The 27,760-nt window shown below is 35.7% G+C and overlaps 1 protein-coding gene across 1 annotated transcript in view; it reads right to left on the reverse strand.

Moving 5' to 3' along the window:
* The window catches only part of VWA8 (von Willebrand factor A domain containing 8), a 188,140-nt gene that overhangs the window by 152,479 nt on the left and 7,901 nt on the right, over positions 1 to 27,760 (reverse strand). The window contains exons 2-5 of the mRNA XM_062566964.1: positions 23,956 to 24,033; positions 14,154 to 14,284; positions 11,947 to 12,057; positions 944 to 1,111 (exon numbers count right to left, since the gene is read on the reverse strand). Of these exons, the coding sequence (XP_062422948.1) occupies positions 944 to 1,111; positions 11,947 to 12,057; positions 14,154 to 14,284; position 23,956 (411 nt within the window). The 5' untranslated portion in view covers positions 23,957 to 24,033. The remainder of the gene's footprint in view (positions 1 to 943; positions 1,112 to 11,946; positions 12,058 to 14,153; positions 14,285 to 23,955; positions 24,034 to 27,760) is intronic.

Genomic DNA, 27,760 nt, shown 5'->3' on the forward strand with positions numbered 1-27,760 from the left:
AGAAGAATTCTAACTGCAGAGGAGAGCAATAAGAAATAACCAAAATATTTTCAGAAATCCGCTACGGTACTTAACGGCATAGTAGACAATTTAATACAGTCAGGATAAATGGCAGAAAGCTTACTGCAAATTTCCTTCTTCTGACTTCCTATGCCACATTATGTCTGTCTTACCTTGCTGTGGTTCAGACCAAATATGGGTAAGCAGGGGTCAGACTGATATAAGAGACAAACAGGTACGTGATAGACAACTACAGTCATCTGCACATGACAGTAAGATAAAGAATACTACAGGAAACTCTGCTGAAATCTATCATGGTCTCCAAAAACTTTAAAAGTATCCATTCAAATTTAAGCAGTACTACCCAAAACTTGAAAAAATTAAAATGACTAAAGCAGCAACAGCAGCAGGCACTAAAATATCATTTCATACCTTTCTTATAATTTAGACTGGCTATTTACCTATCCTTTTGCAAATTAAAGATGAGACAGCATTGAAGAATATGGTATCTTCCATCACAATGGCTTTTTTTCAGTATTCTAACATTTTGAAAGCTTTACAGAGACTCTTCCAATGTTAAAGCATTATCTGAACTTCATGGGAACACTTTCAACTTCAATCCATAGTCTCAATACTGAGAATAGCTTTCAGATTTTAGAAACACACAGGCTTCATACAACATTAATACAGCCTACTCTTTTTGATGTGGACAAAGGAGACAACGAAAAAAACATATTGTTGCAACAAGTAAAGGAATGTTTTGACTTCTCCCATAGCTTTTACCTTGCTAATTTAATCCCATGTCACGCTCCAGAAAAAAATGTAGGCACCTTGCTGAGATTACCTTCATTTGCCTAATGACTACTCCTACCCTCAGGACAGTATTCCAGCACTGTCAAAAACAGGAAAACAAAAAGGAAAAACCCAAATGGCTCCTCCATACCTGCAGAAGCTTGTCATAACGTTCCGCAGACATGAGAAAACGACCGTCTTCTAGCTGCATTTCCCTGTTCTCCAGCAAATTGTTTAACACAGGCAAGACGTTGCGCTCAGCCTTCTCCAAGCCTTCCAACACAAGGATTCTGCCCTTTGTAGCTGCTCGAACCGCACACTTTTCAACAAGAAAAAGCAGTATTACAAAAGAAATGTACAACATTGCATATCTCATGAGATCCTGCTGAAAATGAACCAGTAGATACTTCCCGTACAGTATTTATTTCCATGAGATTCACATAAGCAATGACCATGAACCGCTTGTCTGTATGGTGCTACATAGATAGCTATCACTTGAGCTTCCCTTTTAGCTCCTATTACAGGACTGGCAAAAATCAGTTCCAGTGTCTTTTTTATCAATACAGTAAAATGTGGAATCTTGAAGAAATTCTAGGGAATACCCACTATCCATTAACTTGTGGCCCATTTTTGGTTTGATGTTCTTTACTCTTTTGCGTGTTTTCTGTATATTTTAACGCTATCTAACAATTCTGGGATAGCTATTTATATAGAAAATAAAAGATCAAGGTTGTTGTAAATGTTTTAATATAATTATAAATAAAGAGACAGATGTTCCTCTGGTTATACACCAGGGTAAATCCACCCTTTGTACACTGATACAGTTTGACAGGAACATAACTCTGCTGAAAACAAGCATGGACCATAAAAACAAAGTAACGCCACAGTTAGTCAGACACATTCAAAAAAAAGAAGAAAAAAGATGAAATTAAGAAGAATTGGAATTATATTCCCTGACTAAACATGGTCATCTATAAAAAGCAGAAAAAAAATGTAGACAACAAATCTCAGGATTCTTTGGAGCTTTTGGGATGGAAAGCTGTTTCTTCTCTATTTCACTTCATGAGTTGTTTAATATTGGGATGTTGATTTTAAGTGCATAATGTGGGACCAAAAGGTAAAACTGAACTCTGGTGCTGGCAATTTCATGAAACTTTCTTGCAGTATATGACATTCACTCAGGTAAATTAACTACACTTTATGACTAATATTCACAATTACTGTCCAGTAAAAGATTCTGAAATTTAATACTGCATTCTTGTCTATTCTTGATTTGCAGTTTAATCAGATACTAATGGGGCAGATTTAGGCATAGGCAACATTTAAAGGCACCAAAGAGTCTTCTTTTGCATTTCTGTTATTTTTTAACACAATTTTATACATCAGCAGATGTATAAAATTATGTAATTTATATTATAATATATATATAATATAATATATATAATGTAATATATAATATATATATATAATTAAAATTATGTATAAAATTATATTGTGACAGCAGAGTCGCAAAGGGACAATGACTGAAGTCCCCTCCCAACACGCCTGCTGTAAACTCCAATGGAAGAATTTTTCATATAATGCTTGATGGAAACCTCTGATGAGTATGACAAAGGCCAAAAACTAGGACAGAGAGAAAGAGGGACAGAATGAGAAAAAGTAATGAAAAGGTATCAGAATACAAAAATAACACGAACAAAAACTATATGTGAAAACAAAAAGATATACAAGGTCCATAAGCATAAATATAAGCTAGAAACAACCAACCAAACATGACTGTGTTCAGTGCAACTGCTGAATTGTTACTTGGTACAAAGCATATGACAGAATCAAACAAAGACCTATTTGAGAAGATAAAGAACACTGTATGTGAAAAGACTAAGAATTATTACTTTAGGTGCTTCCTGTGCACAGGATAGAAGCATAAACACCTACTGGAAAAAACAGCCATAATGTAAGCTTTTCACATCATTATTAAGACAGTAATAGGTCCAGCCTCTAACTGAATTCTACAGTGGATTCCAGCTAGTGACTTAAAAAAAAATAGAAAGAAATAAAAAAGGCACTCAAATCCTGGTGTGCACCTCCATATCGAGTTCCCTTCCCTGAAAGACATTCTATATAATACTTCTGAATTTAGCCTCATAATGAGTATCTCAGGAATCTGGAAATTTTCCATTAAAAAAAGCAGCGGTCCTCAGATTATTTCCCTTTAATGGAACCACTTCCTTCCAAAAGCAATCAACATGTGAATTGATTTTATTGGTTAATTCAGGCATCATACTTTAACAGGCAATATAAAATTCCTCTCTCCTACTCTTCCTCCCATCCTCGTCTCATAAAACTTATATAAGGGCCAAATTTTGTACTAACATTCTTCCCTAGGAAGGTCACTGGTCAAGTCAAAAATCTGTTCCAACCTGACGAATAGAAAATTCAGCTCTGGCTGCCAATCCAACACCTGGCACGAGGAAAATGGTCCTATTTTATTTAAACACAGTTTGGAGACACAGTTAGAACATGCTTTAACAAACAATTTATTTCTCAAGTTGGTAGGATTCTGCATATTATAACTCTATGAATACTTTGTGACCAGGTTTAACTAGCCAGAGGAAAATACACATTCTGTTCATATGGTTTCAAAATATTTTGAGTATCCATAGAATCTTGTTGACTCATGTTGAGACATGCACACTATGGATGAAGGTTTGCAGAGTTAATAGGCTTCCAGTATCAACACGGATTTATGTCCTGGTTTGTACATGAAGGCAATCTAGGGTATGGAGAGATTGCAAATATAAGGATGTATACAACAGAATCATTTAATTCAAGAAAGCAGTTCTGCACTAACAGTGCAATCTTCAGACACAGCCTACTACACCGTGTTGCCCACTGAACATCAGTTTAAAGGATCAAAATTAAAAAAAGTTAAATAGAGTCTCCTAAAGTTAAGAAATTTTTTGAAGTTATAATCCAAAATTCTATTGTTTAGCATTATAATGTTTCAAAAGGTATGTTGCAGATTGTCTGGGTTATCCATATACACCTTTTGATTCCATCTTCAGAAATGACTCAGTGCACAACCACGTTTTTTCACTTCTTAACCAAAAAATATCCATAACAATAATAACAACAACATCTGAGTGCTAATTTACTATGATTCTTTTTTTTCCAAATTATGCTCTTTCCTGTAGTTTTAAGTATATCTGAAATATTGGAAATTGCTCTCCAAAATACAAAGAAATAAATGCACATCTATCTCAAAATAAAATATAATCATCTACAGATGAATATAAAATAATAAATATATAAATATACACACATAAAAAAAGAAATTCATCTATCTCTAAAGATCTTGTAGAAAGTATTATCAGTATACAGCATGAAGTCTGCTCTGAAGACCAAAACAGCTGCATATCTCTAGTTGTTGAACCATGGTGTTTATGTACTCTGGTTGCTAATGAGTAATATGTCTTTGCAATAAGCTAGGCATAATACAAGGCATCCTCTGAATCATTATTTCAGTTTTATCTGTGTATTGATGGATTGGTTTGGAAACTAAACTGGATAACAAATAAGAGGAAGGAAAGTAAGTTTGCAATCTGTCACTGAAAAATCATGTTTTAAAAACGCTTCCAAGAAACTCATCTTCATAATTCTATAATGAAAACTCAGAAATAGCTGTGCTGTCTCACCCTCTCACTAGCCTCGTTTGTTCAAAATGTTCAATACAAAGTGTAATTTGACAGGGGGGTATATATTATGCAATCTTGATGATAAACCTGAGAGTATAAGTATTAATTCTTGTTAAAAGGGTGAGAGGGATTTGTCGAATGTTTATCTTCAGATTTATTTTAACTGCAGCTAGGGACCGTTTTGCTCATCAGATGAAGAAATAAGCTTACAGCCTCCCACCTGTCCCCCTAAAAGGATGGTTACCTGGATACCTGCTCTAGGGAATATGTGCAGTTATGATAAGCTGATTTTTTTTCTCTAAAAGCAGAAACCCTTAATACAGCATTATTCTCATAGTAATGACTTTATGCACCAAACATGCATTGCAGATTTCTTATTTCAATTTCATACTGCACATATAAAAATATCTTTTATCTTTAAGGCAAAAAAAACCTTAGAAAAAAAACCACCCTAAGTAGATTTTCAGTCTTTCTTAGAACTGAATAATGCTGAGCTTCTCCACATAAGCAGTGCAAAATAAGACAACTGCAGGAATCAGTAAACCCTGATCATGACATAAATCACAGTGTATAAACACATGAATGAAGTTATACAGTGTCAGAAAGGGAGGAAGGACAGGGAATATCTCAACACAATGCATATACTGAAATGCATAAACACCAGAGAAAGCAGGACATTTTAATAAAACTAATCAAAATAATTCAAAAGGATGTACAAATTTTAACAGTATAATTTGAAATACCAGAACTGAAACCATGGCTATAATCATCAAATCTGTTTTCTTCAGGAAAATACATATAATTAGACAGAAAACCCTAATTATCCTGAAATCAGAGAGGAATATTCTTGGGACGTGCATAGAGCTTTTATTTTTCAGATTCATACATCATTCTGGGTTTCCATAAATCATGATTATGTTTGAGAATTTTACAAAAACAAATGCTGCTAGAAATTGCTCAACAGTAATTACTAGTTAGTATCTTCTTTATGGAAGCTACCTGGAGATATGTTTTATAGAAGATGACCACCCTTTCTCTGAAAATTCTATCTCCATAATGACATCTCAAGCACAGCACCCAAAATTACAGTGTAGGAAAGTAACAGAACAAGCAAGTAACACCCAAAAACAGAACTAAGGAGATAAGGTTCCCCTACATCGGCATCTTGTATGTCAGAAGTCCCTTCCAACGCAATTATCTCGTTCCCTCCACCAATAGCTGTGTTCAACCAACTTCAAAGCAACAATGACAAACTTTTTATAAAAACTTACTGTTGTCTTGTTCCTTAGAATACTTGCAAAATCTTGTATGTTAGTAGTTAAAAAAAAAAAAAAAAAAACATAGTTACTTAAGAAAAAAGTTCTGAATGTATAATGTGGCTCACAGATGAGATTAAAATCAGACCTACTATTCACCAGAAACATGTATTCTCTTCTTTTGTTACAAACTTTTCACTTCTTGGTTGCACTTTAGCACTTCACAGCTACAACACACTAAATTTAGGCCAGCCTATACTGGGTTATACGTTGCAAATATGATGTTCAGGTTTTATTAAAAGCAAGGAAACAGTAACTAATGCAGTTAGTCAAATAAAAAAAAGTCACTATAGAACTAAATAATTCAACCTTTCAATCTTCTTCTTCTCCACTAATGGGGGGGCCTAACTCCCCAACTGAGACAGTAAAGTATATTCTGGGTGGGTTTTATAACTTAATTTTCCTTTTGAGGCTAGGAAAATTACCAGGTAGATTCTATTTGTTTTTAATAATATCGCTGTTGACTCATTTTTTTAAGGTAATAGAGAATTCACAGTATACCTATCAGCCAGGCTAGCCAGTATCCTGAAAGAGACTCCATCTGAAGTAGTAATGTTCCAGTAGGGAAGAAAGGCCTGAACTGGTGAGCAGCTAATTCATGATGCAATGCCACAGGACAGCAAGAAAGAAGAGCAAATAAAGGGGGAAAACTTGAATTTACTAGGGATCCAACTCTCAAAATTAGGCGAGGGTTAAGTTTAGCCTAGGAAATGAATCACTATATGATGAAATCATAAATATATCATGCAAAAATAACTGGAGTAGTCTTTCATTTCCTAATCACTTAATTTTAGCTTCCTCTACACTTTTTTTTTTTTTTTTTTTTTTTTTTTTTTTTTTTTTTTTAAAGCTACCACAGGTCAAACGCTATGTTTCATTTCTATCACTCCTTCCACCAATATTGCAGCTGTTTTTAAAGCAGTCCCTGGAAGTTGCATTTACAAGAAGACTATCTCCCCACTTAGGCAGGGTCTAGCCATTTGAGTAGCTTCATACCAGGTCTACTTGAACAACAGCATATTTACATTAGGTATGCTGGAACATGTTGCATCTTGGGTAGTGAGCAAGCCAGAAGGAAACAATTTCATTTTTTTCACAGGTGTAAGAGCACAACTATCTACCAGCAAAGAAATCCAGGAATTTTATCTTCTTTCTATGCAATACTTGTCTTCCAGACAAGAATAAGGAAGATGAGCTGAAGGTCCTGGGTTCAAGCCCCAGTGGAACCAGTAACAGGAAATTTGTGGGAGGTTAGACTAGATGATCTCCAGAGGTCCCTTCCAACCTTACTGACTCTGCAATTTGGTGAATTGTTTAAATATTTCTTCCTGATGAGTACAGTAAAAAGTGAATTAAGTACTGGACAGAGATCTGAACGTTATAAAGTTCCCATCACTGTGAAATCACTTGGGTTTAGAGCACCATCCATCAAGTCCATATTGTCTAGGAATGATATCACCCCACTTATTACAAAATATTGCCCCTTCCCCAGTATAGGGAGCACTGGCTTGAGAAGAGAGTGTAATACATATGTAACACACACACACAAAACATACCTTCAGTTTTAAGCTATAACGAATTATAAATACAGAATCCTAATATTCCTTACATAAATGCCTTCCACATCAAATCAAGATAAAGACTCCTGAACTCCTAATCTGACAAACTTAGTTAAATGCTAGCACTTTTAGGAATGCAAAAGAAGTACTGTATATGATCAAAACAAAACCACTTTTAAGAGTTAAGAGGCTGCTACACAGGGGTCCTTTACCATGCATTTTCTTTTTGGATATAACATATACTATGTACATGATAACAAAGATTAATTTCAGCCAAACACAGTTGGTCTCTACACCATATTTCTTTCTTTCTGTGCAACGTCTGATGCATCAAGAAAATTAATGGTAACTCCTGGAGCACTGCCTGGTTTGCCTCTTCTATGGACTTTGTTATCTACCTACCTGTATTATAAAATATGGCCGTGCAGAACAGCCAGTAAACCAAGTTATACTATTTGACAGTGCCTTTGCTGTGGCTAATCTAATAGCTCATCAAAAATCCACTGAGATCTCCAAGGCAGTAACTTAGTACATCACAGAATTACTCAACTAGCAACCTTTGCTGATTTTTTTTTTTAAGCTGAATTATTCTTACCCATCTCTTTTCCTGGGGTATATAGAAAGTTTTTGTGACATACACATACATACATACCTGTGTACTTATTTTATATATATATACACACACACACAAATGTGATCATCAATCATTTCATTCAATTAGCTTCATATCTTGTCTCATCTTTTAATTATTTTTCTGATCTTTTTTCATTAAAAGAAACTGAATTCAATTCTGTGTAATGCTACCTCAGCGGGTTTCGTGTCACGTTTATTCTACAGACAGGAGAGTTTACACTGTCATTTCTGTCACTCTGGATGTTTAATTGATTACTACACGACGTCTTCCAACTCATAGTTGAAGAGCCTTTTTTTAGTATCTTGACAATCAATTTTACATTTTATCTTGAATAACTTATGATGCTGGCATAGCTAAGGATACAAAGACACTGTATTAAAAATGAGTATGCTCACATATTTCAAAGACACACCAAATACTGTATCTAATTTTGCATACAGAGAAATGACAGTGATATACAACTTATCTACTCAGTGAATAGTTCAATTAGAAAATCTTTCAAAACGTGACCTTGTATTTGTAGTTTTTCACCACATAGTCATATAATATTTTTCTACACATACAAGATAAAAATGAAAATTGTCTCAGGAATGATATAATGCAGGCATAAAATTATCAAATCTAACTGCTTAATTTTTGGAAATACAATATGCTGATATCAGAAGCTTCATTCTGGTTCAATCAAGTTGGTGGTTCAAGCAAAAAGTGTTAAAGTAACATAAAACAACCAGTTAACACCAGCTTTTCTATCTATAAAAAACAAATTTGGAGCTCTAATTTAAACATATAAGTAATATAAAGTAATTCAACTAATTACTTGATGCCCAACATAACATGCAATAAGTTACAGAATAAGGTCAAGAGGTTACTTGTCTCAATAACAGCAGTAAAAGCATTTCTGAGGTTTTTAACTGTGAGCTGATAGCTGAATACTAAAATTAATGGACTAAGGTATAGACAAGAAAATAGAACTTTTTGCTGTCAGTTCCTGATAGAAAACATTGGTAGAAAACACTGACACCACTACCCCTCTTCCCCCCCCCCCCAAAAAAAAAAAAAAAAAAAAAAAAAAAAAAAAAAAAAAGGATTGACACCATTACCCCATTATAAGTTCTTATTTTACATAATTTCAGTTGGGAACAAATTTGATAATTCAAAGTTTTCCTGTTCTCTACTTCTGATAAAAACTCATGCTCATGCTTATCAGACATCTTTTCTAACTTAAAAATGCAGTTCATTCTCCCAGTTCATTCATTCACTCAAGTACTAAGAAATCAAGATCTGCAAGAACATTCAATCCACTGGCCTTTCAATATAGATTTCAACACAGAATTCAACATACTATTTCCAAATTATCCTTTCCCAAATCTGTTTTAAATACCTAACTGCAATCATATTCAGTAACTTCATATTAAAATATCTCAAATGTTTGCAAACATTTGAGATATTCATTTACAGTATTTAATCTCTCTGTTTTTAAATGGAGTGCTACAAGCAACTATAAAAGCTTAACAATCACTCACTGACAACTTTACAAACTTATGCAAGTCTGTAAACTTGGTAATTCACCACACTGAAGTTATTTCTGGTAACAAGATGTCAGCTTTAGTTACAATATATTGTTATGTAAAATATAAAATAACTACATTATCACATTATGATTTTCATGCAAAGAGCCTTAAACAACTAACAGCTATGTTTTATTCAACCCACAGAATTCATACAGTAGATATTCTGGAAAGCCGACTTTTATGCTTTGCTCTCTTCTCTTGGGTGACATGCACACTAAAAAGAAAGGGAAATGGCACAAGAATCTAAGCAGCGTAACTTAATACCTTCAGTCTCTCACATCATTCACCCGTTCCTCAGCTCACCTATGGCAATTGGAATAATTCAAGCTCTTTTGGGAGTACTTTCTCAAGGCCACCTACTGACAGTATTCTCTGTTTTGAAACAGTTCATAGACTGGAATTTGGAGAAAAATAGTGCCTTGCTTCTGTAATGTTCTGAATTGATATAGAACTTTCCACCTGAAAACCTTAAAATTACTAAATGAACTAATTAAAATTCAGCCCTCGTGTAACTTGTAAAAAATGTATTCTTTTTTATCACTAAGACGTAATTAGATCTGTGATGGTTTTGAACATAATTATGTGCCATACGTTTTGTGTCTTTAATACAAATATATTAGTTAGAAAACTTCATCATGAACACCACTATCAATCAACTTCATCCTTCATGTTCATAGTATTTAAAGAGCACTCATTTAAATACCAATGATTTATTGTCCTACTTTTCCTTCAGACCTTAAATATGTGGTATGAGGAGTTTTAAACACATCACAATTCAGACTGATTTCAGTACTTAGGCATGTTGCTAAAGAAGAGTCTTAGTCTGAAGTACTGTTGTGTTGAATTCTGGTAAAAACCTTCTAACTGAAAATTTCTTATGGATTAAGGAAGAAAAGTAATCTTAGATTTACATTTTACTGGAGAGTAAGATCATTCAGAATAGCTTGCACAGTGTGTAGTAAGTTGCTTCATATTTACATTGAGGTCAAAGTCTTCACACAAGTACAGTGTTCACACAAGTACAGGGTTAATAGATCATCTCACATCTTGGTGAGGTTCTTACAGTTCTTTGACACAGTGGCTCTTAGAAATGTTAGTTAATCAGTGCTCTTACACAGAGGAATAAATTGCCTGAACTATGCTGTAGTAATCATGAGGATAATGTAAGACTGTCTATAACAGCAGCTAACAACAGAGCTTACATGAGTTAATGAGCTAACCTCACAGCCTGCATAAATGTTCTTATCCTCTTGTAAATGAGAAGCTGTCTAAAGCCCTAAAGCCCTAATCCACAGCACAGTACTCTAAATTATCTCATATTTTGCAAATAGGCACCATTTGCCCTCACATTCCCAGATAAGCATGAGATAATTTGAAGTTCCAAAACTAACTAAAAAAATATTTTATTTAGATGAATTGCCATCCTTCATTCTAAGAATCTTCTATTGTTCAAAACTACTTACTGTGTTTCAAGAAAATATACTTTTTTTTTTTTAAAAAAAAAAGAAGTCTAGGGTAGAAAAGAGAGATCATTAGGAATTTAAAAAAAGAAAAAAATCTTTAAAACAGAACAAAGCATTTAGCCTCTCTTTCCTGTTCCCATCTCCCTTTCTTCCCACAAATCTTGCATATATAATGGTCAAATCATTAACCTCTATAATATCACCAAACAAAAGCTATTTCAGATAATATATTTAAATTTTGATTAAATCAGAAGAGCTGACTCCACTTGCTTAATTACATGCCTAATTTGTATACAAATTTTAGGCGTCTAAGAAACTAGACATTCTAAAGCAAGAGCTTGTTTGACCCGAAGAATCAAAAGGGAAACATGCTTTATTAAATCAACTAATAGATTAGGACAATACTGATGGCAGGAGCCACTGATACTTTAGTTCAGATCAGAAGTGAGCTTTTGCATTAAATCTCCCAATTGTCTCTATTTACCATGTTTGGGTTTTGCAACAGAGAGCAGTCTTAATGTACCTGAACTAGATTCTTTTTCAATAAAATTAAATCAGAAGATTCATTTCAGGAATCTAATGTGCTGCAAGTGTTACGTAGAAATGCTTGTGGAACTACACCATAACTTGCACAGAATGGATCTCACCCCTTGTTACTGAAACATACTGAAAATACTCTAGGTAAATCAACCTTGTGGTACTCTTAAGAGGCAGAGTAATCTTGGATTTGAGTAAAGAGAACATTTGCAGAAATGACAAGGGTGTTACATGAGACTTTTTAACCGTATCAGAAACGTGTCAGTCATTCTGCAATCTAAATATACCACTTCACATGTACTAATTTTACATCATTTAAGTCAGTCAGGACTTCCTTTAACTAGTTGTAAACCATAGTTGTTGTGTGACTGCAACTTGCCTGATCAAGATAAAAAGCACTACCATCTCGGATCTCTCGTCGCTGTTTGAGGTCAGTTTCTGTGGTGTCCCTCGATAGCGCAATGTATTCAACCTCCCGCTTCGTCAGCTCCTGTGGACAGTGGTCTGAAGTTATTACAAAAATAAAGCTATAACCCAAGTAAGTGAACTATAACAATGGGCCTAATGGTATAATTGTACAAGAGAGCTCTAGGCAGCAGCACAGTGATCTGAAATAACTCTGAACAAAAATCTAATATCTCTTATTTTTAACATGTTTACAGTGTGTTCTGCCTCAAACAAAATGGTATGAATTTCTGCTCAATAAAATTTTATTTTTCCCAAACCTGTTCTAAAAACGTAATAACCAACTATAAATTCTTTCAACTGAACATCTGTAAAGTTCTTTAAGTTAGTTTTCTGGTTTGGACATTGAAGAACAATCAGCATCTGCAAATCATGAATAAAAATTGTAAGAATAAGAATCATAAGGTCAATAAAGAATTCAAAAGTTTCAACTCTGCCACTGTTCAAAAAACATTTATCCAGCAAATCAATTATAATTATTACTGGCATACGCTTTGTCAATACATTGATGAACAGTATTGTTCTTATCCCCTTTAATACCATGAAATGCAGTCTGCATCTGTAAAATTATAGACTATTTCAAAAATGAAAACTGTTGGGTTATTTTTTGTTTTGATTCATTATGAACTATATTTGGAACTTTCTATCTTAAAGGCACAAAAAAAGAACACATTTATATCTGATGTTCCTGCTACTTCTATATATGGGGTATCATGTGCTCTGCTAGGAAACCTTCATGGTGAATTGCCCTTGTTCTTACCACTTGTTTAAAGGTATGAGATATTTAACAGATCTTTCTTCAGAGACAGCATTTAATTCTAGTTGGACAAAAAAAAATCAAAGATATCAAAACCTGAATAATGATTAAGTTTTCACTTTTTCAGTACCTATTTGATTACAAAGTCACCAATTCCTTTACAGTGTAGACAGACTCAATTTTACTTTCTTATGCCTGAAAAGGAAATAAAGAAGGCAAAATATTGGAGGGCCTTCTCTAACCATCGGCCTCACGTAAGCAGACACAGTAACAGCTTTCAGCGCTGGCAGACAGAAGTTCTTCCGGTTTACACAGCTTCATTAAAGGGACAACAGCACAGATCAGCTCCCATGCAAAGGCCAGCCTTCATGCAGTTGCTTGGCATAGCACTGAAGCAGCAGGCTGCAGCTTTATCTACATAGCTCAGGTGCACACAGACAGATGCATTAATAACAAGATATATTCTATGTCCCATGTCTGGATATCAGGTGTCTCCTAAGCCCTCTTTTCAGGTTGTACCAAACTCTTCTGATCTATTTTACTTGACAAGCAAGTAGTATATCTGATCTGATGGATCAAGAAATCTTTGCTCTCCTTCCCAAAATTCAAAATACTGCAGCTTTCTCCTGTATGCTTTACCTCTGACAGCTAGTCTTTGAATTCGTATCTCCCGATCTGAAAAGAAATGGCTGATCTTCCTATCAGTCTTAGCTTGTAGACCTCCATCTGTGATCCTCTGCCCAGAGTATTCCAGAGTCTACAGCAGACAAAGTCCTTCCCACATCATCTTTTGAAACAAGCAACCCATCCTCCAGATCACTTAAGGGCAACAATGATGTAAACATGAAATCTTGCACATGGTGCTGCCATGGTTCCTGCAGATGGATGTAGGCAAGTTCTTCCTACATCCAGAGAGAGAATCATACAGACATCTACACCTCCCGATAATGGTTTCCAGATATTACGCAGAACACTCCTCTCTCAAACCCCTTCATTTCTTTTTTTGTACAATGAAGCAAAGATGATTTGTTGCCTCTACCAGTAGGCAGATATCTTAATCTTCTAACATACATAATGCCTAGAACAAACTGTTTCTCCATTTGTGATAACATATGGTAACACAGTTATCCAACTCTTTTTTCCTGGAGCTTATGAAGAAAAGCACGTATTAAAATGCTTGTACTTTCTAAACATTGTAAAACAAAAACTGAACTTAGGAAAGCATATTTATGGAACAAGTTATTTATCACCTAAGTAGCTGACTGTAAGATTTTCTAGGGCTACTTTTGACAATTTGGCTAGTACGGGAATGACTAAATAATGTTAATGACTATTTTTCCAAGAATTTAAACCAACATACATACCAGGTACTGCATGGCAATAGACCGCCGCAGGGGCCCAGGAGGACCAATAAGAAAGACATCTTGGCCGAGGAGATCTTTCTGCATTATCCATCTTAAATGGTGGACTACAGACTGGGCCAAAGAATCTGTCACTTTACAAGAAAAATAAAGATAAGAACATATTATGTAGTTCCAAAAAGTGTTGAGAAGATACTTGGCCATCCATACATTTTCTCAAAATTAAAACCATACTATACCATTACTATTTTGAAAAGTAATAATCTGATTATAATTAAACTACATTTTTTTTTCAAAACTGGAGGCACTAGAAAGCATCATGCAGAACGAGAGAACACGTTGCAAGAGAGGCAGTATTCCTGCTGTGGTGCATCTGTCTATCCCCTCAACATGTCTTCACATGCCCCCCAGCACAGCCTAGCCTCTTCTCAGAAACAAGCAAAAAGCGCTAGTGCAGGAGGACAGAGAAAGCACAAGCAAGCCAGGAGGGAGAAGGCTTAGTTATGCATGTAGGCATACAGTTGCTTTCAAAAGAACCTGACAAAACCAAAGTGAGGGTCTAAAGTGAGGGGCTGAAGGGCAATGCCTGGGATGCTATATACCCATTTGAAGTGCAATAAGAAAAGAGGAGAGGAAGACCAAATCTTCAAATTAATACTTGTTAATCTACCCTTTTTCAATCTGACTACTGGAAGAAAAAATTTAAAAACAAGCCCTGGTTCTACATGAGCTTCCTGAGGCAAGGGAGGCAGTATGTGCAGAGCAGAGCCCAGAGACAGCAAGCAACAGTTACTGAGGGCCTTCAACTCTCCTTTGAATCAGCACATACCAGAACTAAAATTATTTTAAATCATAAAAACAACATAAAGTGATTGTACAACATTCAAAAAAGGCTTTTCAGGAAGTGACTAAAAAACCCTATTATCAAAAATTTTAACTAAACATTTTGTCTGACACTCAGATAAAACATCAGAAACATGCTTCAAGTTCCAGTTAAATCTATCATACCCTTACCACCAATACAAACAGGACTACAATACATATATACATAAGCAATTCATGCATTGGTGTTATCAGTTGTCAATAAACCTTTTAGATACTCTGTGTGTGTGTATATACATATATACACGTATGATACACATATATATATTTAAATAACTGTCATTAATGTGCCCATGATTAATCAACATACTGTTTTCTCTTATGTTGGTACACTTATATTCTAAGAACCTAAGAACATTTTCTTCTTATTGCTTTGGGAAAAGAAAAACAGTGTCCCAGCAAAGAATAAGTATCAGATATCTCACATACACACACTAGGTCAAATCCAAACAAATTCCTCACAGAGAATAATTTAGAATTAAGAAATAAGAATTACTTTCTGTGAGATTTTCAAGGAAATTAATATTTACGCATACTGCTTATGAAATAAAGGCTAATGCAGCACATGAGAAGAACTGCTACTGGACAGGTAGAGTAATCCGTTATTTTTGAAAAGCATCACACAAACAAAAAGGTATCATTAAAATTGCAAGACAAAGATCTCACTAAAATGCACATTCATTATTATTTCTACCTGTTGTACGAACATGTCTCTACTGTATTTTTACAACGACTGTTCTCAAAAAAAGATTATACTACATATATTAGACAATTTTTCAAATAAACTTGCAAATCTTGCTGAAAAACCAAATTCTCTTATGTCAAAATTCATGCATTAAAAGTGCGACAAAAACAGCTTTGACACAGCATGGCTACAAATGCCTCTGGTACATTTCACATTAATATGTGTAGCTATCTTTATTTTTAGGACAGCCTCAAGAAAAAACTTGGGTCAGACTTAAAAGCTGTAGTATAAATAGAAACAAGATTTAAGAATGTCCAGCAACATCTGCAAGACAAATCATCCTGTAAAAGAGAACATGAATGTATAGCATTCAAAAAAATCTAAAATCTCACAAGTAATCCTGCAAAACTTAATGTATTCCAGGGCATTTATGTTCTCTTGGTTTTGTTTAAAAAATACATATTATTTACTCTTGAAGATTAATATGCAAAATGCAACTCCAAAAATACGAAGAAAGCATTTCCTAAGGAGAACAGTCACAACAGCTCCCATTTTTCAGTTCCACCTACTGTAGTGTGGGATGTCTAATATCTGTACTTCTCTCCACATATTAAGCCTGTTTAAGTTTCCCACATATTCACTCCTAAAATCAGAAAAATATAAACCTCTCTTTGTACATGCAGCCTATGCTGCATACTGTATAAAGCGTTTCCAAAGCATAGCACACTTTTCAAAAGCAATTTCAGATGCATATATGCAGTATCTTTTATTTTTATATATTTAGACTACTTTTACTGTGATATCTGTACTGCAAAACTTTTATGGTTTTCTCTAATTTGACTTGAAAAAAAATCCTTGCTGCTCATGTACTACACATTAACTTTACTACAACTAGCATATAATAATTTTCTGTGACATTTAGGAGATGAGGCAAATTAGCTGAAAACAGCACCAGTATGTATCTTACAGCAGTTTTTATTAATTATCCCATGAGTCAGATATCATCTAAAGCAAACGGGGTTTGCACAACCTGTTTCAGTGGCACTCTGCTGATTTGCACCAGTTGAGTAGCTGGCCCTGCACACTTTATCTGCAGAATGGTGTGTAGGAAGCCTCTATAGTATATTCTCAAAGATACCATCTGGCACATGCAGAAGGGTACTCAGCACTACAATTTGCTATTCCCGTGTATCAAGGAGTGGCCAGAGAAATAAATTGCATTATACTGCTTTGAAATATGTGATGAGTACGACAACACCTAGCAGAATCTGTGCAAACATTTTGTAAAGTGAGCAGTTAAAGCTGAATGGGGAAATCCCAAAAGAAGAAAAGAAGAAAATATTGTGGATAGATTTTGAAGCAAACACAGCAGCTGCTGTTGTTTGATCCATGAATCAGCTTTTGATAAAATGGAGACTGAAATGGCTACGCTAGCTTCGGAAACTTTCCAGTTCACTTGTGCTTGGATTTTTGACATATGCTCACCCAGTGAAGACAAAAGATTCACTAGAGATAGCAGACAGCATCTGCTGGCAGGTCTGTGTGTCCAACCTACAGAAGAAATCCCATAAACGCTGGAGATACCTACTCTTTCTACAGTTCACATACAGTGATTCTCAGGAACATCTACTCCATATGTGAGACATAATACATTAGAGCTCATTTCCCTGTATGATTTTATTTTGGACAATCCATACTAACCTACAGGCACACAAAGGACACCGGCGTTTGTTATTTTCAACTGAAAAAGAGACCACTGCATATCCTGAACCTTTGTTACAGTACATGGATGGAGTCTAAGAATGCCTCCTTTTATCAGGAAAGGTGAAAGTACATGGGGGAAAAAATCTCTTCTGGTTACTAAGAGGGTCTTTTAGCATTACACAGTAATTTATAGTACATCTAGCACTGGGGGCAGCAATGGCTGGTTGGAGAAGGAAGGGACAAGAAGGGAAGTCATCTACAAACATAACATTTTAAAAGGGAAAAATTTGCAACAAACACAGCTCACTGAGACATATTTCACAGCTTTTTCAGGTTGAGGAAAAATAAAGGAAGAGAACGAGTTGTCCAGCACGGTGTGAAGACGGAAGCATGGCTGAGCTGAAGAGTAAGGCAGTCCCATGGGGCCTGCTCTCAGCTGTTTTCATTTAGCCCTTTACAAATAAAACATTGTTGCTCTCCCAGCTTTTTTCTGCTGCAAAGAGACTTTTCAAAGACTTATAATGTGGTTGTATCACAGTCAGTTTTCATTGGAATAATATTCTCTCTCATAAATCCCTCATAGAAACAGTTTTAATTCCAGTAATTTCTGTTCTTGCAGTCGTATGGAAGCAAGTTGTGAGTCTGCAGCAGCAGCTTGAAAAGGGGGAAGTTACCTTTCCAGATTACACAGTAAAGGGTTACTTTTTTCTCCCTTCTGAGCCAAATGCTTCACAGGAAGGTATAAGAAAGTAAATGTAGGTAGATCATTTCCTCCATTTGAGGAGTAAATGATTTACTCATTTACATGAGTAAATTCCCTATGTGAATTCAAGTAGCCTTCTAAAAGGAATGAGACCCAGAAGACTGAGTTTCTATTAGTGACACATAAACATGAATAAATTGAACAATTCTTAGCTGGATGCACAACTGGCAGGAAAATACATAGCTAGAGCAGTTTTCCATAGTTCATTGTACAGCTGGAGGAAAGTACTCTGTCTGGTTTTGAGTTCAACAGCTAAGTCCAGCATAGACAAACTCGAAATACTCTAGCAAACTGCAAGAAAAATCATCAAAAGTCTACAAAATGTGGAAAATTTAAAGAAATGGATTAAGTCTAGAAAATAAATGACTGAAAAAAAATCAAAAAAAACCCCAATACTTTCCAGGATGTAAGAGAAAAATTGCAGTGAATAAAAAAAAAATAGTCTGTAAACCATGGCCATACCAGAGGGAATGAGCTCTAATGAGGCAAAAGTACATCAAGATCTTGGTGAGGCAACAAAAAATTTTTAAACCAAAAAATGGTTAACAACTGGAGCAAATTATATGGAGAGGTTCTAGAATCTCATCACTGAGATCATCACTGGCAGATTTTAAGAACAGGGTGGACAAACATCTCCCAGGAATGGTTCACATATGCTTTGGTGCTTTGAGGCACCACGAACGGTCTGGATAACTTCCTGAGTTCCATCCAGATTTTCTTCTAAGATTGCTATGCTCGTGTACCCTCCTATGCCTCTCACTCTATGTATCAACTAAGTGAGGCAATGCTGCAAAGAGCATTTTGTCAGAGCTCTGCTGACAAAAAGCACTATGTGAGATCCTGACTAGGTGATAACAGCCTAGTAATGTATCGGTTGCAAGCCTACATGAAAACTCTAAGTGCTGAAATAACCACCATCTCCTAAAAGACATCTATCTTTATGTTAGAAAAGAAGTGTAACGACAAAAATCTTTGTTAACACAAAATTACAGTCATCATGTAATACAACCTGTCTCCATAATGTGTTGCATTCTGTAACACTCAGACTTTTAAAGTAAACAAAATGATGAATAAGGACACATTCCAACGCAACTATGAACCTACCTCAAGCATTAACCAAACACACCTATTTGTTCTCTACTTTTGCAAATGGGGCATATCATTCTGGGACAAGGACCCAGAGACATCTTACTGTTAAGGCAATACTGATACTTCAGGTAAGGCAGAAAAAAATCCCAAACCTGCTGACACCACTAATCCTATCACACAGAAACAACCTTCATTTCCTCAATATTAAAACCATTCCTCTTCAAGTATACAATTCTGTTTAATGCTATCATTTTTAATTCATGATTATATGCACAAACTTCCTATTTGAGCTCCTCATAGTAAGAAGTCTACCAAATACCTCAGCTAACAACAGTGGCTGGATTTATCAGCCTAAAGGAGGCACACTGAATCCCTTAAGGTAAACATCCATTTTCCTTTTGATCACTTATTGGGGAGGGAGCTCAGACTCATGCTGCCAGCATAAAACCATGCTCAGTTTGAAATTAATGGTCCACAGTTCAATACATTTATATGCAACATGAAAATAGACAAATTCCCAAATGCAATTGCCCCTTCAGAGAGCGGAGTCGGTGCGGCATTGGACTGGAACTGCACATTTCCTGCTTTGCAGAGGATTCGCTGTCATTGAACAAAGTGTTCTGGAAGAGCTATGCTAGGAATTTTTCTGTCAGAATTAACAGATACGTGAAATATCAGATACATTGCCATTTTCATAAAATTTCTAGAACCATTAACAAAAGCAGAGCACTGACATGAACTCAAAATAAAAAATTAATGTGTATTCTCATTATTCAATTTTAGATCTAAACTACCATGAAAAAAAATACATAAAATTTCTCCAAAGTATAGTTAACGAAAAAAGCATGCTTTTCAGATATAGGAAGATCCTAAAAATGTAGGTTTTATTCTTGCTGATAAAAGACATTCTTACTGACAAGAGAAAAAGCAGTGCAAAAATAAGTTCCCCCTTCCAGAATGTGTCAGACATAGTTATAACCGTAATTCCATTAACAAAATTCCCTTGCGTATGACTCATTTTACCTGTCACTTATAAACAGAAAAATAAGAACAATTCAGATTTTATGTAATTTCAGTTGTAATCTTCTGAGAAGAGCCATTTCCCCACAATAGCAAAACAAATTAATATTTTATATTAACACACAAAATTGAGTATTTCTTACAGAAGTTGCTATGTACCTAACATAAAACCTGAAAAGCAAGGACAGAAAACAAAGTAACCAGCACTAGACAGACTATGTGTTTCTGTAATATGAAACAAGGTTCATCACAGGACTTAAAAGCAAGTTAATTTGGTAACACAAAGATTGAGTGTTTTGGTATCAATTATGTGACAAAATGGCCAAGCTACAGTTTTGTAGGTATCCAATACATTTATATTCCCTCCTGCGTCACGATTTTTTCAGATTTTTAAGGCAAATGCTAAGCCTAGAGTAATAATGCTGAGTTTAGAAAAAAATATAACATCCCTAAAATTTCCTCTAAATTATAGATATGCACAAAAGTGCAAACTTTACTGCATCTTAACATGATTTTTATCTTGCACTAGTAGCAGAAGCATTCTATTTTACACAAATGATGAGCTAGATAACATTATTTGCAATAGTAGTAGATGAACTGTTACTGCTTCAATTCCCTCCTCTTAGTTCTTACTTCATTGCAAGCATTACAATGTCTGAGTGATTCCAGAACTTTTTGGGGTATTTCCCACTTGGTTGGATGACTGAATTATTTCTGGATTTTAGGTAGCTAGCCTGATCACTTTAAAATGTAGTATTATTTGCTATAATAAAATTTCAAAAGATACGAAATTAAGTTTACAGATGAGTATAAATACAACTACGTTCATCTGTTTTTCACTAAGATGTTACATATACAGCACAATCTTTCACCCAGCAAAACAAAAGTAATTCACTTAAAATAAGAAAAAATATGCTGGGTAAGTTATGCCTGTATTCTCTAAATGCCTCACAGAGAGAATATAATTGACATAGAGCCAATATAATCTATTTTACTTTATTAAATGAACTTTGTCCCCTGTGATAATGTAACCATAGAAGTTAAGCATTAAAGGACAAAAAGTTTCCTAAATTTAAACTGTAGCCCCCAAAATTGTATTTAAGTATTGAAAATATTTTTGCTCCTATTATATATAGGAATATTTTATCTTATTGAATTTCATTTAAATATTTAAATTTATTACTGAAATTATTCACATTAAATAATCTTGCTATTAATTGCATCCTGATCAACAATGATGTCCCAGGCTATCATATGAGTTCTTTTCAGTTATGATTATTAAAAAAAAAAAAAAAAAAAAAAAAAGAGAGAGAGAAACAACTAACAATAAGGTACATCTAATATGTGTTTATAGAGGTTACTTTTAGTTGCAGAATCAGATTTAGCAAAGATTCCATAAAATTCCATTTTTAATCTTTTTTTTTTGCAAACCTGATAGTTTTCAACCACTTTCCTTCTTACACTAACTAGAAAAATCTCATCTTTTGATTCCACCAAATGTTTTCATATCCTCTTATCTTCCCAGTCCAAAAAACTGAAAGACAGTCCTAGCAACTTAGACCAGCATTCGTCTACATTTGTACTGTGGTACATGAAAACAAGAAGGCAAAACAATCTACAAAAATACATAAATAAGTGAAACAGATCACGTTTATTGACTGATGTGCTCGCTTCATCATCAATATGAAAAAGTAGGCATCAATAATAAATGATGGAAAGTAAAAATCCAGCATTTAAGAAGCTGCAGAAAGCAATGACACACTAGGATTTCTCAATTGCTTGGCCAAATTCCCAGGGAACTCACAAGATACGGAAAGCGTTACTACAGCAGGGACTGACATATGGCACAGGATACCTTTGGTACTTTAGATCTCCTGGCAGGAAAGTGCCACAGCGTCATGCCAACTGGGGCACGGGAATTAAGTAGTCCATAGTCCAGCTGCCGACCAATGGATTTGGCCTATCAGACTACTGGTCAGCGTCACACTAATCACAGACTGAAAGAAAACAAAAATCTCTTTCTATATTCCTGCTATACCTCTCAAAGGACAAACAGATCAATACACATTTATTATTTGTATATTTGATGTTTATATTAAACACAAATGTAACTCTGAGTGGAAAAATGCGGAAATGTTTTACACTTTAGAAGAAAGAATGCATTTCAGAAGAGAGGGCAGTTGAGAAACAGTAGTCCAAACATGTCACTAGTAACACAGTTCTGCTATCTCACAGCTCCTATAAAATAAGAAGAGTCTGATGAAATGAAATACTTTTTGTACTGAAGAGTACTAAAGTACTTTGCCTAAGAAGACAACAATATAAATCATCGCACAGCAGCTCCTGTCTCTTCTGCTACTGTACCAGTAGCACTTATTGTACATCTGTAACACTGCTATTCCCCACAGTTTCTCTCATGGTGGTTACCTGCCATCCTGCCAGCTGCGCATTAGCAAGCCTACTGTTTATACAATCTGTGCCATTCTAAGACAGAAAAAAATACCAATCCCTTTCCCTTTCCCTCTCTCTCTCTCTCTCTCTCTCAAAAAAAAAATCACCCCAGCAGTTTTCTTGGTTTCTCCTTCAAAGCATCATGGAGTGAATGTAGGCATGTTGGAAAGCAAATTAACTTGAAGCAAATGATGGTGCCAAATTCCAGTCATAGGACCTTGCAAACCCACTGAAGACAGCAGTTAGCAGTACTTAGTGCTTGGCCACGCTTAAGTGTAGTATAAGACATCACCCTTTCAAATACCATGCGTCTTGTTTTTCCAGACTTGCCTTCTTTTATCTGAGCAGAAAAAATGGATTTTTTTTTTTCATTTGGTCCAGTAACCTCTGTGTGAAACTACTGAACAAATGGCAACTGATCATTTTGGATCATCAGAAAATAGTCGGACCGTATTGTCCTAAGAAATGACACAACAAAAGCATGATTCACTTGCTGATCCCTGTCACAAAACGCAGAAGCATGTATTCTTCAAAGAACGAAGAAGAAACTTACAGGGCTAAGGCCCTATCGCATTTTTGATAAGGTTTCAGAAAGGTAATATGAATTCATTGAATCGTATACATCATTAATGTATATAATTGGCTGTGACTCTAGTAAGTATTTGCTAACACTTTTTAGCACTATGCAGTTGACTTCTTAGTGACTTGATAGATTTCAAAGATCTGTATGTTTGTTGACAACAATAACATGACAATCTGAGAATACAAAACAATCACAGTAGAAAAATCCCATATGTCTTCAGTTTAAGAAAATTCCTAGGACATAGAAGGATATTGCAACTGAATGATAATTTTAAATTGCTACAGTTTGAACAAATAACCTGAGATAACTATATTATTAGTACAAGTAGCTGCTGGATGAGGCCCCTTTTGAACACAGTTTTTAAATGGACATGAAAGATTCTTTTACCATCCCATTCATTAATGGGACCAGCTGTATTCAAAGTCAAGAGATTCCCATTTAACCAGCTGTATCAGAGAAATGATGAAGAATTAGTTCCAACTCAGTAAAGACAGCCTTCTCTATGTTGTGTATTTTTTCAAAATATATCTCTTAGATAATTTCAATTAAGTCAATGAGGTGATTTGAATGAGTACAAATTTATAGAACAAGGCTTTGATAGTCATTCAAAAGGAAAACAAATTCTTACTGTAGTTCTGTGGAACAAGTTCTGGGTTCTTTGGTTTTTTGAGTTTAAAAGACACATCTCCAATAGTCACAGTATCACCTAAAAAAGAGAAAAGAAATATTTTAGTTCCTAGATACTTTTGAAGTGTACAATATACTTATATTACTGTCTAAAACATAGGCCTTCTGTGGGAAGACTGACTGCAAATTCACAAAGTAGGCTGTAATGCATTTGAGAACTATTAGTTTATTAATCAGGCTCTAATAGTTTTCAACAGATCAGACACCAATACAATTTATGTTTAATTAATAACCCTCATCTTTTTTATTTTGATGCTGTTGTTATAACTAGGACTTCCTTTGAAGAGTGCTATGGAATTCAAGCTCATTACAGAACTCTGTTCCAGCTATCATCACTGATATCCTGAAATGTAATCTTTAGCCTGTTTGTCTGCAGAAATAGCAGTGAGAAGCACATGTGGAAGTGATGATTTTCCTGAATTTTCAGCCAGCCTGAAACAATATCTCTTGGAGGTACAAAATGACATTTTCATATCAATGGATCACTCCTGCCCTCTTAGACAGTACAGCTGCAAAATCCAGCACCTTTCCCTGGTTCCAGAGGATACAAGCATTTTTTTGCTCTGGATTTCACTATTTCTTAAAAACGAGTGCCTGCCATTTTATTTACTGGCCCCTTACTAAGACGTGCAAAAGACTTATCTGTCTTTCTACACTGTCAGGCTTGAATTAAATTGCAGGGCATGCCCTGTGTACTTTCTCATGAAAATCAGAACTGAAATCTGTTTTGCAGCCAGGAAATGGGTGAGCACCAAGAAGGCACTGGTCACACAGAAAAACAGCACAACTGCCAAAACCTGTAAAGCCAAGAAAATGAACTGCAGACTGGTAACAAACTCAAAGGTTACATTTTTCAATAGCTGAACTGAGCTACACAAACAAGTTCATGACCACTAAGACCATGAAGCTAAGTCATCTGATGAATATAGTAAAATTATACCTTTTTTTTCCGAGTTACTGTTCTTGAAGATAACACCATCTTCACTGCCTAACTCACTTCAGTATGTGTGAGAGATGGAGAAGATTAGAATTACTGGCAGTAGCAGAGTGGTGCAGTTTTGCCACAACACTCCAATTACACTACCTTTCCACGACTTAAAGCCAAGTTTTAGAACTGTTTATGGTTGTATTTTCTGAGAATTAAGAGGTAGAAAGGACATGGACATGAACAAGATCCAACCCTAAAAATCCTGCTGTCAATCTGTACCTCCTCTTACAGCATCTTAGAGGATCCATTCTCCAGCTGCCTATTTGCAGTGCTACATAAGAAGTCAGAGAGTTCAGAAGAGCAGTGCTGGGACCAGAGAGGGAGATGCTGAAGAGGAAGCTCATGTCCAAATGGACAGAGGCATCTAAAACTGCCCCCATGCAGAAGCTCTCCTTTCAGTCAGCAGTGACTGTAGTTCTGAACTCAAAGGCAGTTCTTTTCCAGCTTCTCCAGGTGTTACTGCAGATCTTTACAGGACTGAGAATTCATAGGTTCTGATACTACTTATACAGTCTATGGCAAAAGTTAAATATTTAAGACTTGAATTATAGCAGCCAGTGGAGAAGCACCTAAAGTAACAAACAAGAAGTGATGAAGAAAGGGTTACAGCTGATTTCCCCCAAAACTAAGTGCTTAACAATGATCCTGAGACTGGGATTCACAGTCTGACATACATGCCAGGACTTGGATGTCTTTGTTGCTCCTGAAGTCCAAATAAACAAGCCTACCTTCTTTTCCTTAAAATATTGGCAGAAGAGGGCAAGCTGGTGGTTCCTCCGACATTTTATGAAACAATACAAAGCTTAAATGGCTTGCCAATAGGTGGGAGACTTGGGCAACAGCAAAACTGCCTTAAAAAAGGCAACCAAGGGTTCATCCCCAATCCTAATGCCAAGTGTCACCAAGCAGTTCCTACTCTCCCTTCTTAGAGTTAAGCATCCTCCTCTAGCTGATTTGTCTAGAGCCAAGAAGATGGTCCAAAATAGAACTGGGGCTAAACTAACAGTTAAGCAGACCAGGTGATTAGCAGTTCAGTGCTTTAGCTTATTTCCTGCCCCTCTTGATATCTGCAATAAAAACGTATCTATGATTCCTGTGCTCTCTTCAGCTTGAAGTGTTTAAATTCACTCCAAAAGTGTAGCAACAGCTCAGGGATCTGGTCCCCATTCTGGTAACTGTTACATATTTTAAAATAAAGAGTAACCAGACAAAAGATGCCACCTCAGGAAAGAGGAGAACCTAGGATCTGACACTGCCAGGGGTTTGCTCACTTACCCAGGTTTTAAACTAAGAAAAACTAGTTTACTGCCTAAGCTTTGCCTCCCATTCCTTTTTCTTCCGCAACAGCTCCAGTCACTCTTCTCATTGGAGAGCAGCTAAAGGGTTGACCAAAATGCCTCCAAGAAGGAAACATCACAGGAGCCCACTGCTTCCTGCAGGAATTGACACCTCTCTCATTAGCTCAATGAGGAAGAATTTTAACATTCTAAAAAGAGCAGGTTGCCTGATATATCCTTAGGACATTTGTGCCAATTTGTTTTCTCACCATTCCCCAGCCAACATGCAATGACACAAGAGTATATGACTAACTAGCTTCTAGCTTAAATCACCTCAACTCAACTTGTAAATATTCTTTCATACATACACGGCTTTCCAAAACACAGTAGGAATAAGATACCAGATGCCAAAACAACAAGGTGTCAGACTTTTTAATACATTGGGATGATGATATCATCTCCATAACAGTATTTTAATTACTTATTTTATTGGCTGAGTACTGAAAAGCTTTACACTAATTTTTCCACACTTTCTAAAAACTGAGCAACAAACTGAATTTGTTCTAGCTGAAAAATGAAAAATACATCTCTTTTGATGGTATTCAGGTCAGTCCATAACATGCTAACTCTTGAACAACATATTTAACAAATTCCAAAATTTCAACAAATATTCCAATCATCAATAGGCCTTACAAATTTTAGTGAAAATCAGGCTGGGAGGGAACTCTACAAAGGAAGGGGGGAGATCTGAGCTTACAGCATATAATTAGCATACAGTTAGCACATTCAGCTTTTAACAGGTTTATTGCCATCTGGAAACAAATGTTGCCTCAAATCTGCATCGGTCCACAAAATAATAAATATTACCAGTGTGTAATAGAACTTCAAGCCACAATAAACCAGAACAGCAGCACCTACTTCCTGCATAATGAAAGCTAAATGAGCGGGGGGCGGGGGGGGGCTGTTTGAACAGAGATGTCATCCCAGATAGGCTCTTTCTTGTGTGTCAGTGGCTGGCAAGGAACGGACAATAGCCTGCTTGGTAAACTATGGTGTTAAATCAGTAAGACTCATAATTGGAGGACATGTATCCCAAATGATTTGTTTACATTTAGTGATCAAGAAAGAAGAAGGCGGAGAAGTCAGTGAGACGAGTTTTGAATCCTCCTGCGATTTGGAGCTTCGCTTTGTTTCCTGTGGAGTTCTTGCTGCTGAATACTATTTGTTTTCACCTTCTTATCAGTCTGAACTAGCAATAAGCAATTCCACCAGGAATGTCTGGCCTCGTCAGCCCCACAATAAATGGAAGGTGCTACAAACAACTTCACAGAGTAAGCAATGTAATGGACCATGGTGACCCTCAAAATACCCCATCTCAGCTCCCAAGCTACTATTGCACTATAGTGTGGAAAAGTTACACATGGATGGCTTTGAAGCCTTATATCAGACCTGCTTAGGCTAACTGCAGTGAAGATGTGTCC

This window comes from Rhea pennata, chromosome 1 (assembly GCF_028389875.1).
Source record: "Rhea pennata isolate bPtePen1 chromosome 1, bPtePen1.pri, whole genome shotgun sequence".
In the NCBI taxonomy this organism is placed as follows: domain Eukaryota; kingdom Metazoa; phylum Chordata; class Aves; order Rheiformes; family Rheidae; genus Rhea; species Rhea pennata.